Source organism: Punica granatum, chromosome 4 (genome assembly GCF_007655135.1).
Source record: "Punica granatum isolate Tunisia-2019 chromosome 4, ASM765513v2, whole genome shotgun sequence".
Classification (NCBI taxonomy): domain Eukaryota; kingdom Viridiplantae; phylum Streptophyta; class Magnoliopsida; order Myrtales; family Lythraceae; genus Punica; species Punica granatum.
In genome coordinates this window covers 1,734,299-1,752,793 of record NC_045130.1, presented here as the reverse complement: position 1 = coordinate 1,752,793, position 18,495 = coordinate 1,734,299, and the positions used below count along the sequence as shown (strand labels likewise).

The window sequence follows — 18,495 nt, the reverse complement described above, 5'->3', positions numbered from 1 at the left end:
ACAATTATTAATTTTTCATTTTTTTTTAAATTTTTTAACCATTCAATTTAATTTTTAATACTAAATTCTCTTAACTATTCATTACTTTTTTACATTTTTCTCATAATTCAACAATACAATCATTATAAACCAATTAAAACCAAAACTCAATTCTAAAACCAAACACAACATAAAAAAACTGTAATTAATTGTTCAATCTCAAATTTATATATTAATAAAATCATATCTAATATTATTTTACATATGAATTTAGAAATGTTAATTAAAAAAGTGAAAAAGTAACATAAACAGACAATTACCTTCAAAGTAAATAAAAAAAAGTAATATAAACAGACTAAAAATTCCTAATTCCATTTCAAGTGGATTTTTTTTTTCAATTTTCATTCTTTGATATATAGATGAATATTATATAACTATGATCATAGAGACTTTTTCTTTGGTCGTGATAAATAACTATGATCATACGGGACTTTTCCTTTAGTTGTGACTTGTGATATATATGGACGAATAGAATTTAATGAAATCAAGCTTTTAAAATTTATCGTTTTAACTTTTTTTTCAACATCAGTTCCATTCAGTTAGCTAAACCAGAAAATCAAACATTTTTTCAAAATTGTTTTATTCCACTAATACGATTTTATTTACAATTACAATTCGTAAAAATTCTTATCCCGAAATTTCAAAATGATTACAATTCATACTAGAAACCGTTTCCGAACTGTCCCGCGAGCACCCCTTGGCCCCAGCTGCAAAGCCACAATTCTAGATGGCAGCAGTCCCTGAGAACGGTAAAACTCTGGCAAGGGACCCATCCCATCCAATGAGACCTTAAAGACGCTTTGGGTAAGATAAACAAGAGACTTATACGACTTCCGAGAATAAACTAACTTCGGATTATTGCAGTTAAGAACACATACATTCGCGCTTAAAATGACGCTGGAAAAATCTGGCCAGTCCTCATCGACATCAACGGTTCTTTCATAAACTCACGCTGTAAGTGAATCAAAAATTACAATGTCAGCCTCACCGCAAACTACCGGACATTCCTCGAAAACAAGCAGCTACATGAAAATATTCAAAGGATTGCTTCCTCTACTGATCCCCTTTGAGCACTAGAACTTCACTGCCGCATGTATAATTGTATATTTCGGGTACAAGAGTTCACTGCTGCTTTTCACTCGGATGCTATTAGTAGTCTCCATCTTTCCAGTCAAGGATCTTGTGGTTTGATTTTCGCTGAGAAATTTGGACAGATCCAGTCTTTCTTTTATCTGATCATGAATCTGCTTCTTCGAACTCCCCTCACTGCTGGAGTTGCATAAGGAGCTCCCCGAGCAGATCTCTCCAGAAAAGCACCCTCCTCCTCATCACTTGTCTCATCAGATCTCCATCTTGGTGCTGCAGGAAGATTTGGGTCTTCAACTGCAAATGCCTTCACTCCGCTGCAAAAAAGCACCAAAGGTGAATTAACCCACATGTACCGCATTACAAAGCATCGGTTGTTAATATACTTTAATCTAGCAGATGACACGCTCTGGAGATAGTTTGAGTATCTTTTTTTGCTCAACAAGATAGTTTGAGAATCGGTTAACAAATTTTATCAGACACCAATAAATATAGGAGCAAAGATCAAATAAAATACGCAAGCAATTTAGCTACGAAGGAAGACTATAAAGGGGAAAAACAAACCTCCAAGAGACGTCCATCGGATCTTCCAAGGAATCCACATCCCAGGGCTTACTGTTTGTATCTGAGTGGACCCTTTTACCCGATATGTTCTTGTGCAACTGAAAAGTAGAATTGCCGAGCATTTGACGATTGCTTCTAGGTGTAGTTAGCGGATTACCAGTTGTACTGGTCTTCTGGGGATATAGGGGACTAGTACGGTGAAACTGGTTAAGGAATCCATTTTGTTCCAATTCTGGAGACTTATGATTAGGTGAACTTTCTCGTTGGTGGCTATTTTGAAGAAATGTTGACGGGCTCCTGGTGATCCTATTTAAAGGCAAGGCCCCCCTAGTATAATTAGTTCCAGGAGTTGAGATCTCGTCGTACTTGAAGCTTTTCGCAATCCCAACTTCAGGTTTCAACCCTCTTACTGCATTTGTAAATGACCATTCCCGGGAAACTGATGGCAAATTGGATTTTCCAGGAGCTTCAAAAGCCAATGAATCTGACAAAAGACCAGTGCTCGCCTTGCCCAGAATAAGAGGAGCATCGGTCGAGGATGAGGAGGGAATCATGCAACTGGTATGATTCAGCCTTTGCTCCTGAGAAGATATTTCAGGCACCTCAGCTTGTGTAGCAGAAGAAATACCGGTCTCAGGGAACTTTCCACTCTTTATTTGCTGCTGCTGTACTTGAGGTAGCAACTCCAGGCCCTTGTCCTGTTAAAGCATTTACTGAACTTCAGAAAATATTATTTAAGGACAATGAGGAAAACTAATAGTGATAAATGGGAAAATAATTTGGCTTGGCCCAGTTCAGAAAAACATGGAAAGATTTTTTTCCTTTTTCAGTTTTAATCTTCTGGAAAAATAATAGAGTCAAGGAAAGATGTGTTTCTATTGCATTTAGAAGATAATAAGAAAATAATTAGTCTCTGCCTTTTTACAGAAATGGCTGGAAAAGTTTTCTGCCTTTCAATTTTCCTCTTCTTTTAGACTACAGGAAAATAGGAAAGAAGGATTTTACTTCCATTGAGAAGACAAAATAATCCCAGTTTCCAAAACTAATCCAAGCTCAAAGATCGAGAACTCCTCCACCAAATTGGAACAATGATTTGGGTGAAACAAGTACAATTCAGGATCTCACAGCTCAGGGCTTTCTTCGCAGTACACCATAATAAGGTCAAGGTCAGAGCACTTACTATTAGTGTCGCCCTCCATTTACTCGCTGCTTGCATTCTAGATAAAACTTCTTCGCTAACATCAGTATTCGATTTAAAGTCCTCCTCTCCACGTTGAAGCTCACGATCAACTTTGTATGCCTCGAAGTATCTGTAACGCTGAAACAAAAAAACAACCAATAGACTAAGCATCTCTATGGTATGTTTATTTTACTTTCCAAGAAAATAACTATTAGAAAGTAAATTGAGAAGACAATGTCGCAGCGAAGGCTACATATTTCAGTTTCAAGCGCGCGCGTGCACATACACACACAAATTCAATAGGAAAAAACCACAGTAATTTCAGTCAAACTCTTCAACTACACAAGGCTTACAAAGGAGGAGCACTACATTCCCTGCATAGAGTAACTCTATCCAAAAAGAACAGCAAGGCTATGTTGCATTTGATGACCTATTTGAGGTAAGAGGGAAACACTCGAAGCTTCTTGGGAATGAAAATGAGCCATAAGTACAGCAAAGATCAGATGGCTTAATAGTTACCTGAAGATAGAAAACAACGAGAAGGCTCCCAATGATTGTTGAGGGATCATCTCTAGCGTAATCGAGAAGACATTTATGGATATACTTTTCCTCATCAGAGTTCCAAGGCAACTCTATCATTCGGTCAACCAACTTCCTTCTAATGCAAAGACAACACATTTCAGTCACAAGAATTTCCATCCATTCCACCCACGTCCTACATTCACCTTTCACATCCTCAGAAGGATCAGCACATGGTACGTGCCTAAGCTTCTTTTCCCTGACTTTAGCATAAAGCATCCTCTGGTGAGTAAATGCTTCAGTCAAAAGCCCACATTCCACCCTAACCCGAATAGCTGTGACAGCCTCTGAGAGTGATAGCAGCTGCACTCCGTTGTCGTGCCCAGACCAGCGCAGAACCATGAGAGCAATGTCAGGCATTTGCCTCTCCAACAGAACTTGTGGAATTTTTGGGTGAATAGAGGGGCTCGAGATCTCTGGAAGAAGGCGAGAAGCTTCCTAAGAAACATAATTTTGAATATCGAATTAGAACTATAAACGAATAGGCATAATGCTCAACAAAAACTTCAAAAGAGGAACATTATTCATCCCCTCATTAGAAAATAAGCCAATATTCTCCGCAGGAAACCTCACAGCGAGATCTTCAGATAAGTAAGAAAACAATATAGTTAGTATCATTTAGATATATATATATATATATTAAGATGAGACTTATTCCAGACAATATTTGTAATTCAGCAACAAAGCAACCGTGCTTCTTAGTGCCAATATAAAGTACTTTTTAAACTTCCACGTCATTAGCAGACTATGCACTCAATTAAGCCTGTGTTTCCAGGATCTATTACAGGTAATGATAGCACAAGAAGCAGCAAAGGTTTCAGCTTTCATCTATATGTCGATATTACTATAATAAGATAGCGAGTAAAATAATGAATTCAAAAATGTAAATCCCAAAAGGAGTTAATACTGTTTGGGGCGAGAAAAACCATATCTGCATTTATATTGATATACGTGCAGGAATTACCTCCAGAGCTTCAACAGTATGGTCATCCAGCAGATAAAATATCAGAGATTCTAGCAAGGAGTGCCTGTTTATTCGAAAACTTGCTGCAAAATCATCTATGATGTCCCTCCATTCTTCGTCAGGTAGAGTCCAATGGCGATCATATAGGTAATAGAGAAGCTATCTCCCGGTCAAGAAAACAAAAGATGTGAAGTGTCATCTAGAATTATTAAGATGCACAATTAAAAAACGTTGACTGGTAAAATCAGTTAAGGATACTATAGCTCGCTTAGCTACCACCAGATCAGAACTTCCATACAAGAACAGTACATCGACCGCTGCCCGTAGGTTTTCAAAAGGGTAGCACCCTGACACGCCTGCCAGAGTTGATGCAAGGATTGATGAGTGTCCATCTCTCTTCAGAGGCAAAAGGTCCAATCCATCTTCCATTTCAAGAGTTTGTCCACCATCTATGTCAATGTTTCGCAGTGCATCTTCAATGAACAGGGAGCCATCCTGTCTGTTCGTCTCTGCAGATTGATTTACTGCATCAGGCCATGCACGCTTTATTGCTGCTGATCTTCTTTCACGGACAAGAGAACTCCATGAGGCGTAACTATTATAACGGGACCTCACATTCTCCAAAAATTCATGTCTTATGCACCACATCACAGCCTCGATATGCTGAGGGAAAAAGACAACAAACACAAACCTAAAACTATGTTAATGTCAGAAAGAATAGCACTGCATGCAATAAACCCTTCCGCATGAACTAGGTGAATGAACTAAAAGTAAAAGATTCTTCAGCATTTTTTGAAGAAACTATGCAGCCAAAAAAAAATCCTGAAACAGTCAAGCGCATATGAGCTGTGGGGTAGGAATATTATCTAAATAAATATCTAGGTTATCGACATTTTTAAGAGAGACCATCCCCTGACGGTGTCTACAGAGAATAGGTTGTGCACAAATATTCCAGATTAGGTATCAGTCTCACAAAAGCTTACAGAGAATAACTCTCCAAAGATATTCCATATTAGGTATCAGTTCACTAAGTTTCACATAGTGGGTCTTACATTTTAAGAATAGTAAGCAGAAGATAACTCTCGAAGGAACACATGTAACCGATCTTTGGTTGAAAAAAGAAATACAACATTTCTCTAGCTAAAATGAAACAGTTGATGAAAACGTAAATGAAGAATTCATAGCGAACTACTGACTTCGCTAATAGATGTCCAGTGAACCATAGAGCTTTTGGTTATCAAACCTGTTTTGTCTTCAAGAGGCACTCATGAAGCTGGTGTAAGTCATGCAACTGTGGTGAAAGAGCATCCCTGAAGGATGAATCCAAAACTTCTAGCACATTGGATATCCCATTCAGCTGTCCTGAATGCTTGAGGAGTAAATTTAACTTACTTTTCATCGCCTTCAGATCAAGCTTATCTACAAAATTATATTAAGGAGATGAACGAATTTATAAGATTGGTAATACGTATTTATTAATAAAAACAAAAGCAGAACTAGACACCAGAAAATATGCAAGGATACAGATTCCTTGAAGCTCTATCAATATATTCTGGAATGTTCGCTTGCACCAATCCTTCACTACAACTTCATCAAGCAGGAATGCAGTGACAGGGTCACTGGATACAGCACTTTCATCCATGCAAACATCTGTGATATCTGTTGAACTTCTGTCATAGAAAACATGTTCTTCCAATATTGAAGAATCACAAACATAAGTTAAATAGTTCCAGCATTTTAATTGTTTTTAACCAATCAGAACCTTTCGTGCAAGTCAAGAACCACACCTTCAAACCAGCACAAAGAAGATACATATTTGGCACAAGATACAAAATAATGCAGCTAAGGTAAAAGAGGTTACAAGCCCATGGACATAAATTGAAACACTGAGCAGGATACAGTGACATATTAAAGAAACCAAATTATTCTCCAGCGCAACATCAAAGAAAGAGTAAAGACGCTGAACATCATCAGCATGATTCTCCCCATCTTCTACTTCTCGAAACCTCTCGTCACATCTTTTGGAAATAAGACCAGCCTCCACGCACTCAGAATAAAGGCGGCGGCGAAGTCTATGGCCATCTTTTGGTATTGGGACTCTACAAATTGGGCAAAGATCGCAACGTTGGCTACACTCATCGCACAAGGATGCATGGCCACATGAATTCAACACATTCTGTACATTGCGTGCGCAATTTCTCAAGTCTCTAGCTGCCCGGCAGCGTTCAATTTTCGCCTCATTGCACAGCTCAATTGGCTCGATGGACGCCAAGTGTTCAAATGCTTCCTGAAAAAATTCAAATCAGCAAACACCATGTCCAGCTACACAAACTAACATGTATGATTCGTGTATATGAACGTCATTCCAAATTGAATGCTCAAGAGAAAAACATCAATACAACAACATTGTGTGAGAACTCAAAAAACACTTCTGAGCAATTCCGGCATCTACCATAGCCGAAAGAACCCCGCAAAACCCTAAGAAACGACCTCACTGAAGCACCAGGAACGTCACATGAGCGACAAAGCAGGAAATATATATCATTGCCATGAGAACACTGTCTGAGACATCAGCCCCGACATCCGTCTGAGCTGAAACTCACCGACAGCTGTGAAATCACAGCTACTGCTTTCAGCTGCTGATTTATGGAGTAGAGAGAGAGAACAGAGTAAGAGTACCCGAACAGCTCTGCTGCTGTAGTTTGGCTGCAAAGATCTCGTGGCGGAGGAGGCGACTTCCGGTGAGGACGATATTGGTCCGTTGCCATACCGCCTTCCCTCCATATTTTCGCAAGCAGAGAGGAGGGGGAAGGGAGGGAAGGAGAGGGAGAGTAGAACCTATAGGCAGGGAACAAAAAGCAGAGACTGGAGCCTTCGTTCTTTAGGGCTTGAAAGTTAGAGCTCATCACTCAGAACGGAGCCATTGGAGCTCAGAAGAAAAGCTTTCGCTCTGTTCTTCCGAGAAGATTGCAGGCCCTCGACGAGGGCCTCGGTTTCGTCCCGAGCGGCAGCCTCCGATTGGGCTGGGCCTCTTTATAGGCCCAGAGTTAAAATTCCCCCGGGGCAATTCTTCAGTCCAGTCCAGCCGCTGAAAACTCAACCTGGGCCCGTACAAATCGTTATTCTCCTTATACGAAATATTATTCTCCAAGTACGAAAATATTTCGTACAAAACATCAGTTGACTGATTCGTACTTGCAGCCGACTGATTAAAATGTTATTTTTCTTATACGAAACGTTATTCTCCTAGTCCGTAAACATTTTGTACGGGATGCAGAGACTGAATATTCAGCGGGTGAATCCAAAATTTCCTCAATTCTACCAAATAAATTGAAATTTGAAACTTCCAATAACAATCTCTTCTATAAAGTCCAAAAGAAAAATCGTCTGACTTACAATTTAATAGTCATAGGAAAATAAATTTAATCAATAACGACCACTAATATAAAATTGTAGTTGTAATTTTACTCAAATAATAACTGCCAAACTTCTCCCATATTCCTCACCTACTCACTATTTCTCTTCCCTTCCTGAACTTTCTCTTCTTTCAATCCTCTTTCTATCTGCCCATCTTCTCGGTTTTCTTTTTTTCTTATTTTGTCTTTGAATTAATATCCCAAATTCACTTAATTGAAAAATTAATATCATAATTTACCTCTTAACTTAAAAGATTAGTTTTGAATTTTAACTAAAATTTTCTTAAGTTATAATTTCTATTGGTTTAGTTTGTAACTTGAGTTACTCATATCTAATCATATGGCTATTTACACTATATTTTCAATCTTTTATGTTTCTCACAGCGCATAATATGGATATGTCACTCTACTGTTTTCAGGATCCTCGAGATATGGGACAAGATCAAACTAATGTCATGAGGATTAATCTCAGTAAATGAGTTCCCGACACGTATGATTTTATAAAAATAAAAGAGTAAAATGGCTATATTTCTTGAAGATATCATACAATTTGATGTGCTGCGACTCCACTTCAGTCACTAGCCTTGCATTCACGATCCACCTTGTCGTGGCCATGGAATTTTATGAAGGCCATACCGCTATCTATTATCTTTTAAAAAAAAGTTATTTGATTATCTAAGTCTTATTATAATATTCTTTTTTAAGTGATTTCATCCGATTAAAAATATTCAATTTACATTTTGGGAGTTCGAGATATCATGGGTTTATGTTTTTTTCAGCCTAATAATACAAAGACAAGCCACTCATACCACGTAAAATATTAGTTTTTTTTTTATAATTGATTTGATGGACTGGATTTTAGTGGTATAAAAATAATTGTTCATTATTTTTCCCTTAAAAAAAGAAGAAGAAGAAGGGCAGTATCGAATTGTAGATTGGACAAGTGGACCTGAGGAGAAAAGATCCAGATAGACGTTAATAGAAGAATCAATGAACATGTTCAAAAATCCAGAGTTAGATTTTAAGACAATGAAATCTAATTGCATGTTGCCCTTATAAATGTCAAGTAAATTTCCATGCCATATACCAACTTTCAAGTAATCGACCGCATTACACTGAATATCTCCTCGTAGTAAAAGATGTCATTTCCGATCAAAATGTACGCATATGTTTTGCCTCTTTTTTCTCTTGGAAATGCTCCTTCATCTTTCTTTCTTTTTTAAGGCAAGGCACCATATCTTAAGAGCCGATTTGTCTGAAAATACTCTCTTTTTTTTTGGGGGGGGGGGACAAGGCACCATGATTTGCACAGTAAAATTGCCTGAAAAGTGCTCATTTCATCCTTCATATATACATACACTCATCATGTCTTAACAGCATATTTACCTGAAAATACCCATTTAAGACACCACGTCTCAAGACCGAATTTGCCTAAAAATGCCCCTTCATTTTTTTTAACAAAGTGCACCAAGTTATTGGATCAAACTGCGTCTTAGGAGTGAATTTTCTTGAAAATGCCCCTTCATCTTCTTTTTTTTTTTTTACAAGGTGCATCGAGTCATAAGAGCATATTTGCTTGAAAATACCATTCAAGACACCGCGTCTTAGGAGTGTATTTGCCTTAAAATGTCCCTTCATCTTTACTTCTTTTTTTTTTTACTCGGTGCACTAAGTCATGAGAAAAAATTTGCCTAAAAGTGCCCCTTCAAGGCATCATGTCTCAAAGACCGAATTTGCCTAAAAATATCCCTTCATTTTTTAGACAAAGCGCACCAAGTTATTAGGGCAAAATGCCCCTTTAAGGTACCGCATCTTAGGAGTGAATTTTCCTGAAAATGCCCCTTTGTTTTTTTTTTTACAAGATGCACCAAATCATAAGAGCATATTTGCCTGAAAATACCCCTTCAAGACACCGCGTCTTAAGATGATATTTGCCTGAAATTACCCCTTCAAAGCGCTGCATCTTAAGAGCATATTTGCTTGAAAATACTCCGTCATCTTTTCATTTTTTACAAGGCGCACCAAGTCATAAGAGAACATTTGCCTAAAAATGCCCCTTTCAAGGCACTATGTCTTAAGAATGAATTTTCCAAAAATTACTCCTTCATCTTTTTTTTTTTAATGACAAGTCGCACCAAGTCATAAGAGAAGATTTACCTGAAAATGCCCCTTCAAGGCACTGTGTCTTAAGAGTGAATTTTCCTGAAATTGTCCCTTCATCTTTTTCTTTTTCTTTTTTTATGACAAGGTGTACCAAATCATGAGAGCAGATTTGCCAAAAAATACCCTTTCAAGGCACCGCGAGTGAATTGCTTGAAAATGCCCTCCATTTTTTTTCTTTTCCAAGGCACATCCCGTATAATTAAGAGCGATAATTATATGCTTGTGTGCATATACTATAGATTGATCTTTTTTTTTTAAGTAATTGGATAGGCGGAGATTGAGGGCACCATTTCTTAAGAGTGGAACCTCTTTCTCATTTGTATATTAACATCCATTCGTTACCGCAATCGTAGGAGGACAAAAGGTCATCTGTACTCTTCGTTCAATCTCCCCACTAAACTGCTATGGATGGATGCTTGAATCACAGTTCGATAGAGAGATTGTTTCCTCCTTTTCATGCTAAAGTCTTCTTGGAGAGAATACTTTTTACTACACTTACGATCTCCGAGATAGAACCTTCTCCACTACTATGAAGTAGAAAGTGAAAGGAGTGGATATTGAGAAGAGAAAAAAGCCATCAAATATGGGCTGGGGGGAGGCAAAGAACTTATAACAACCTAATTATATATATTTAAAACTACAAAAAAAGAAAGGTTTTGACCGACATTTTTTTCGGCTTTTCCCAACACCACAAAAGTCGGCCTAGACACCGGCGACATTTCCCTCGACGTTTTAGACACCGTTGGCAAAGGCATCACAATGCTTTTTAAAAAACGGCGGCAAAAACAACAATAGAAACATCAGCCAAAACATATGTCTAGGCCGACGTTTCCCAAACATCAGCCGAAACCCTGCTTAAACCGACATAAGAAACGTTGGCCAAAATCGTGCCTAGGGTGACGCTGATTACGTTGCCAAAGTCATGCCAAGGCCAACGCGAAAAACATCGGCCCAAACCATTTTTTTGTCAAAAAATGACATCTTGTTGTCAATAAATTAAGAACCTATTTTTAGTGATAAACGTTATCATTGATATCAGGGTGTCAAATTTTTAACAACAGGTTGTCATATTGCTTATCATTAACAGTAGGTTGTCAATTTTTTAACAAGAAGTTGTCATATCTTGAAAATATGAAAATTGCCAAATCGTTTAAAGAATCATACTACAAATCAATATAAACTTATTATCAACGGAGGCAACGTGATGAAAATGAGCTAATATTCACTTGAACAAGTATCAAGACATGAGTACGTGATATCGAAAATTGAGTACAATACAATTTTCTCGACTGGACCTCTTGCCTCCTCCTGGTCTTAATCGAAGAACAGCAGGTGTGTGGCTCTTCTCAGCGGACTTGGTGATGTGGGTGAAGGAGACAACGACCTTGGAGAATGAGATAGCGACCTTGGAGAAAGAGACACGGGTGAATATGTGGCCAACGATGTAGAAGAGGGCGAGGCCGAGAAGGGCGAAGAAGAAGGGCTTGAAGACCTTAGGTAAGGCTGCAGCTTCAGGTACCATAGCAGAGCCATCCAGACAGACCCGGAGAGGAGCTAGAACGTCGCGGGGAACCACGGGAAGTGAAGGATGTTAAGGGCCTTTCTTACTGTAAATGTTGAAGATGATGTTTTGTAGGTATCACAGTCCGAATACTGCCCCCAGTTACAAGGTCGACTTCTTCTTCTTCTCCTGCTACGGCGGCTCTAGCACGGTTGTCGGTTCCCCTTCTGGGGTGGCTTCAAAAGAAGCCATGACGAGGGCAATGCGATGGTGAATGCGGGAGGGAAAGAGACCGAATGGGTGGGTATAGGCGTTATGGGATTCGAGAGGAGGGGGAGTGGGGGATCTGATGAGGGAAGAGTGTGGAGGTGTAGATGAGGAGGGGGAAAAGAGGAGGAAGGGAAGCAACGTGTTTGAAGGGGAAGTAACATGTATAGAGTGAAGGTAATTAATAAGAAGAAAAGAGGAGCTAATTTTTTTTGTTTTTAAAATTTCACTTCTTGGGCTGAAAGTTCCTACCCAATCCTTTTTTTTTTTTAAGATAGTGGCTGATGTTTATGAAACGTCGACTAGTCGAAGTTTCATGAAATCTCAGCCCAAACAGCCTTGGCCTAATGTTTTAAATGCCGGCCCATGTCGTTTTAAAGTGACAATGTGTTGTCTTCCAATGAGACAACATGTTACCTCGTATATTATGATGTACGAATATTAGTAGCAACATATTATGTAAGGTGGTACCGTATTGCTCAAGACCGTTACAGCACACTACTATACCTTAAAAATTTTAAATCGACTTGTTTTTCTTGAAGTTCTCATTGAGGTTTAATTTTATTAACATAACGTTAACAAACATTATTTGAATTTGAGCTAGTTAGAAATAGTTAGTTCGATAGGTTCATAGATTAATAAGAGACTAAGAGTGTCAAGTACAAGGATAACCTCTATATATATATAGGGCATCAAAATTGGACATGAAACCAAAGTGCTCAAGTCGTGGGCATGAAGATTATCGTGCCTTGAAATCCAAGAACAATTCCAATTCGAAAAATGAAAAAGAAAATGAGAAATATCCAAAACAAGAGATCTAATATGCGACTATAATTTTAAGAGTTGAGATTTCTCCGACAAGCGGCAAAGCATTATTCTCAGTACAAATTTAAGCCAACCCTTATTAAGGCTGTGAAGACTGCAATATTGATGTTTGTTTAAGCTATGTAATATGCGGTCATGCTTATCAAGGTTTTTTTTCTTTTCGATTTCGTGGAAATTTATACCATGAGGAATTCAAAAGTTACTGTATCATTGAAATGCGGCTAATTACCATGGTGTATTTTAACATTGGGTTTGACCTAGTCAAGCTTGAGAGAAATAAGTCTCTTACAACTCAATTCTGTTATTGACAATTGGGTTTCGATTAGCTTCATACTTTACAAATTTTTGTGAAATGATTATTTTCTTTCATGCAATTAAACATTAAATATTATCGATGTGTTGAATTACGTCTTGAATTATCTCGGTCAGAGCAGACATGTGTCAAGTTTTCATATAAAACGCGGAAAAGGTAATTACAAATGTTAGAAAATTCATTGTTGTGGAACGTTTTTTCAAAACATTGCATTGCATTTTATTTCTTAGTAAGTTGGTAAATTATTCTCTTGATAAGTTAAGAGTCACCGTGAGTTTGCACAATAATGTTTTCTTGAAAGGGCCTATCAGAGCTTGTACTCCAATGGCCGAAATTGTGATCCCATAAAAGGCTCGAAGTCATATAGTTTCCTCAATAAAACATATTCAATATTTATTTGAAACATTTTCCGTAAGTAAATATGTCTTTTGACAAAGAATGACTATGAATTTGGATCCATCGATACTATTGAAGACAAATGTAAATTTAATCATTTATTTTATCAACATTATCCTCAATAATATATTGTGTTATATGATAATATATTTTCACAAGGAAATAATACGTTATCCTTTCTATTATAAGTCATAGATACCAATGACAACAACTTGTATAATAACGTGACAACGTATTGCTTCTTACACTTTTGTACTTTGAAAACACTTTTGATAACATCTAGTGGCAAAATGATAATCTGTTGACAGACTTTGACAATATCCATGACAAAGGGCGATGTTCAAAAAGTTGATAAAAGTTCAAAAAAAGTCTGGATAGGCTAAACAAAAGGCTTTTTCTTTTCTTTTTTGCGTCGGCTAAACTTAAAAATTTCGGCGTAGGGTTAATAAAGATCGACGTTTTTCAAAATGTCGGCTAAAAGGTGGTCAATCCCGATGTTTTGAAAAATGCCAATATAGACCATTTTCCAGCCAATTTTTCTCAACGTTTTGCTTTGCGTCGGGCCAAAAACGTCGAGTTAGGCCCGTTTTTCTATAGTGAAGGATAAGATTTTGTTATATAATCTATGAAATGTTGATGTACGTGGCTAATCATTATATTCTACGTGGGTTAGTCTCTAATAGATGGCATGTCTCTACTTGTCAATATGCGGTCCTTTTGCAATATATGATACCAAACTTCACATACTTTATATGGTGCTGCCAAATCAATACAGAGAAGCCATTTTTTTTAAATAGTTTTTAGAAGTCGTATAGTGAATATGAGATTTTAAGATGTTACGACCGCCTAATAAAAGATTAACATTGTATTAAAATATTTAATGCAATGTAATTTATTTATTTATTCTCTTATAATAATAGAGAAACTATCCATTACATTTTTGTTTCATAACAATAATACAAAACGATAATTACTGGACAATCACAACGAATTTTTGCGTACGCTCGCAATGAATCTCAGCTTATGCTCATTGTGAAAACAATAACTAATTATGATTTTTTGCTAGGAAAAGTATTTGATAAAAAAATCAGAAAACTAGCAAAAAAAATCAAATATTTTTATATAAATTCGAAATATATTGATATTTGTTGGATTTTTTTTTCTGCATTTATAAAAACCATAAAATTTCCAAATATTCTGCATCTCCTTCTCTATCAATATCCTATATCTCCTTATCTATTGATATCATGGTTTTCCCCCCATGTTATTGTTCAACCTTCATTCATAATAATTCAGTGTGTGGAGATAAACAAGTAGAAGGCTGTGATCCTTTGACAAATTTGAGGAGGACGAAAATATATATTTATAACAAATTAAAAGAAAAAAGAAAAAAAAAGGAAGGGAAAATGGGAGCCGTCAAATGGGGACCACCTACTAGGCTGTGGGCCTTACATCATCTGTTGGGCCCGTGACTACGCGAGGATATATAGAGAGCGAGTTCTTGTTTCCTTCTCCCAAGCCGTACAAGTTAGATCCACGTTGGGCCCAAGTCAGACCCTTTTCAATGGGCCCACTTCTACCTGGCTCGGGTTAAATTTCCATCCATCCACCTAAGCAAAATAAATTATTAAATAAATAAATAGAAATCCAAGGCCCGAATTTTCCCAAGGGAAAAGTAGACGAGAGGGTCATTTGAACTTGGGATAAATTAGATAATGTGATTTTTTGGGTTTGAGTGGCCTATGCATTGCCACGTCAGTATCGTTACATGCAATGTCATATTTTCAGTCCAAAATGGATGTAATATTGACGGTATGATAGATTTGAGATGTCGTCACCAAACGTTAGGATGCCTTGCGTCATTTTCGTCGATTGAGATAAAATTGAGAAAAAGTGCAATTGTTGTGATATGTGGTCATATTTTTCAATTTTCAAACTAACATACATATATACTTCGTAATTCAAACTTATAATTCACATTTTAATAGATTATGAACATATGAAAAGCATGTTAATTTTTTGAGCCTTTGATATTTTGGTAGATCGAGAGAAAACGTCAACTATTTGACTTTTCGGGTTAAAAGGACCGCATACTGTCGCCACGTGTGTATTTGTCTGCCACTTAGGCAGATTTAATGGCCACACACTTGATGCTAAAACTAACGGTTCATAGATGGGAAGAACGAAAGGAATTGTTTTGATTTTTCAGGTTAAATTTTGAAAATTTGAAAAATTGAGGAATTTAATGAAACTATTTGAATTTTTAGATTATTTCCCTGATTATATCTACTCTAATGAATCTGTCGTATAAAATACTCTAATCTAGCCACTTTCTATATATAAAAAAAGCATGCCATAGATAAATTAATCATGTCTATAATTGCAACATTCTCATTATTCTTATTCTTATCGATCAGACTTGTACTTATCAAATAAAAAATGATCGTTAATTATATATTCGTGACGTTTCAATCGCATATAAATAGTATAGAAAACACGATATGAAGCAAATTGTATATTTAGATGATCGTAGATTTGTGGAAGTAAATATGAGTAATACAAGTAGAAAAGTTAATTAAAATATTATATATATACATATATATATATATATATATATATTATGATTATGATGATGCGATTGGAGATAGGAGAATTAACTTTTTGGATTTACAACAAGGTAATTTACTATTATCGGTTAATGAAATGGAAAAATAGAAAATGGAATTATTAATTTAATAATTGACATGTCACACAGCAAAAAAGGCTCACCGGACCGAACGCGATCGCAACAGAAGCGAAGCATCTGACGGTTACTTGATGCAGTCGCCACGCCAAGTGGTGCCGTGGGGGACAAAATTGAGAATTCGAAGGCCAGCCAGGGACAAAATAGTCCAGTCGGGCTCCGCCGTGGAGGCCGAACTCACTCCCGCTTTTGTATGCTTCGTGACGACCTATACATACACCACCACCACCGCGCCCCCAGCCCATAGGTCCGTCTCCTCTCCTCCTCTGCAAGTCTCTCTCTCTCTCTCTCTCTAAACTTCTTCTTCTTCTTCTAGACGCTCTCTGCTGACCGGCGCGTTGGAGTTCACAGCCGTCTCTGTGACCTCTCTCGTTCGCGCTGTCCTCCTCTCCCGGTCGAGGAATTCTTCTAATTCCACCTGTTCAAGCAAAGCAACCTCTCAGTCGCCGTCGGTTGCATATAAGTCCACATACGCACGCATATATGCCCGCTACGCTCTGTTTCGGCGGTGATATTGTAGGATAACCAGTGTGTTTCCATGGCGACCGCTCCGGTGAAGTCTCAGCCGCTCCACAACTTCTCCCTACCTAACTTCCTTAGGTGGGGCGGCGGGAGCAACGGCCACCACCCGCGCTTCCGCCGGTCGGCTATGGCGGGTGAGTCGGCCTCTGCGGAGACGGACTCCGACAGGAACGAGTCCGACCCCGATTCCCGCCCCATCAGGGCCGGATCACGCCACAGCCACCGGTTCCTCTTCGGCGCGGGCTCCTCGGGGAACCTTGACAAGCCGCGGGGCCAGTCCCCGGACCTGAAGGAGGAGAATCAGAGGATCAGCGGAAGAAATGGCAAAATCAGCTCCAAGAACGACGGGAACGAGAGCGAGGGAGCTGAGGAGGCGGAGGCGGAGGCTGAGGCGCAGGAGGAGGCGGTGCAGAGGCCGTGGAACCTGAGGCCGAGGAGAGCGAACCCGTCACCCAGGGTCGGAGAGTTCAGTGAGGCGGCCGCTGCCGTAGCTCAGTCTCCGGGCGAGAACCAGCAGCCAAAGTCGACGCGTCTTCGGGGGTTAGCTGAGACGTCAGCGGTGGCAGGTGGAGAGAGGAAGGAGAAGAGGAGGTTCTGGATAGCGCTGTCGAAGGAGGAGATAGAGGAAGACATCTTCGTGATGACCGGGTCGAGGCCAGCTCGGAGGCCGAAGAAGAGGGCCAAGCATGTGCAGAAGCAGCTTAATGTATGACTACCGCGGTGGCTCTTCAACCTTTGCTATGCTTTCCTCCCACAGTTTTTCTTTCAATATATATTATAGCCCACTGATATGGTTTCTTCTTCTCCTTCTCCTCTGTTCTATATGATTTGCAGAGTATTTTTCCTGGTTTGTGGCTGGTGGGGGCTTCTGCGGACGACTGTCGGCAAACTGATGCTCAGGCGAAGGTTTTCCCGTTTCTTTCTCGTCCTCTATAGCCTATGTCTCTGTCTTCGCGTATAAAAATACTTACATCCCTCTTTTGACCAGTATGTAAGTATATCTATAAATATACTCCTTCAACTGTTCAAATAAGAGCCTATACTATTGACCGGATGTGGTTTTTGAAGAACATGGACGAATATGTTGACTTAAAGCTTAGAGCAGTAAATTGGAAGAAAATATAGGAACCCTTGCAATGGATTTTAGGTCAGTATAAATTTGTATACAAGTTATGACACTGATACGAAGGAATTGGTTCTGATTATTGCAGAAATAATGGTGGCAAAGAAGATGCTCGAATCATGTATCTTCTCTTAGGGTATGCTTGGTATGCTTTCTTTTTGAATCTGTGGTGAAATCAACTTTTCATATGGAATTTCTAATCAAATTTGTTTCTCGGACTGAGCTTTCTTGGTGGGTTTGCAAATACAGATTTGGTAATGCAATCTTCTGATGTTGGAAAGCTTGTTGGAGGATAGAGGAATAGAGATTTCGCCGATGGAACCATCAAACCTTGGTGGGAGGTATAATGTAGTGAACAGAAATGGGAGCGCTGAATTATAACGAACAGGAAATTTGGGTTAAAATCTTTTGCCATTTTCTCTTTTTTGTTTATTCCTCTGCCTTCCCTCTTTTAACATTGCACACCCTTGGGGGATTGTCCAGAGCAAAGTTTAGATGGTCTACAGTGTTGGCTGTTTATATATTGTAAAAAGTTGAAGTTGTGGATGAATTAATAGACATTGTCTCAGTCCTTTTAATCTTAACACGCTTTGAAGGCTACCATGCTCTTGGGTTTGTTCGTTGAAAATATGGTGATTTCTTAATGCACTTGACTTATGATGTCGGACAGGCTTCCCTACTCAGTTGGGTTGGGGGGGGGGGGGGGCGGGGCGCAATGCTCTTAGATGGTTTGCAGATTTCAACCCCGTTTTCACTTTAGGGAGCAGTTGTGCTGCCAACCCTTGGGAGAAGCTCTCCTCGATTTTGGGCTTTA

General features: G+C 38.6%; 2 protein-coding genes across 3 annotated transcripts; one reads left to right on the top strand and one right to left on the bottom strand.

Moving 5' to 3' along the window:
• Positions 1–870: 870 nt before the first annotated feature.
• LOC116204511 (E3 ubiquitin-protein ligase HOS1) lies at positions 871–7,332 on the bottom strand. Its single transcript, XM_031536636.1, has 10 exons — positions 7,092–7,332; positions 6,312–6,699; positions 5,937–6,071; positions 5,656–5,831; positions 4,671–5,075; positions 4,413–4,571; positions 3,389–3,886; positions 2,870–3,007; positions 1,690–2,387; positions 871–1,442 (listed from the first exon to the last, which is right to left on the bottom strand). Exons 1-10 carry the CDS (start codon positions 7,194–7,196, stop codon positions 1,268–1,270), a joined length of 2,877 nt encoding a protein of 958 aa, XP_031392496.1. The 5' UTR covers positions 7,197–7,332; the 3' UTR covers positions 871–1,267.
• Positions 7,333–16,132: 8,800 nt separating this feature from the next.
• On the top strand, positions 16,133–18,284 carry LOC116205960. 2 transcript variants are annotated; one of them, XM_031538671.1, is made up of 4 exons: positions 16,133–17,264; positions 17,393–17,464; positions 17,770–17,817; positions 17,931–18,284. In XM_031538671.1, the coding sequence occupies exons 1-3, from the start codon at positions 16,575–16,577 to the stop codon at positions 17,773–17,775; spliced, it is 768 nt and encodes a 255-aa protein (XP_031394531.1). In that variant the 5' UTR covers positions 16,133–16,574; the 3' UTR covers positions 17,776–17,817; positions 17,931–18,284. The 2 variants fall into 2 exon arrangements, 1 of the variants encoding a protein (XP_031394531.1); XR_004156606.1 differs by having other exon boundaries at positions 16,134–17,264; positions 17,770–17,826.
• The last annotated feature ends 211 nt before the right edge of the window (positions 18,285–18,495 follow it).

Excerpts from the sequence above, each read along its gene's own strand:
- LOC116204511 (XM_031536636.1), bottom strand. The coding sequence starts at position 7,196 with ATGGAGGGAAGGCGGTATGGCAACGGACCAATATCGTCCTCACCGGAA. Across the intron at positions 6,072-6,311 it reads GGTTTCTTTAATATGTCACT|ATATCACAGATGTTTGCATG; the intron begins GTATCCTGCTCA and ends GAAGTTCAACAG. Across the intron at positions 4,572-4,670 it reads TGGTAGCTAAGCGAGCTATA|CTTCTCTATTACCTATATGA; the intron begins GTATCCTTAACT and ends ACCGGGAGATAG.
- LOC116205960 (XM_031538671.1), top strand. The coding sequence starts at position 16,575 with ATGGCGACCGCTCCGGTGAAGTCTCAGCCGCTCCACAACTTCTCCCTA. Across the intron at positions 17,265-17,392 it reads ATGTGCAGAAGCAGCTTAAT|AGTATTTTTCCTGGTTTGTG; the intron begins GTATGACTACCG and ends TATGATTTGCAG.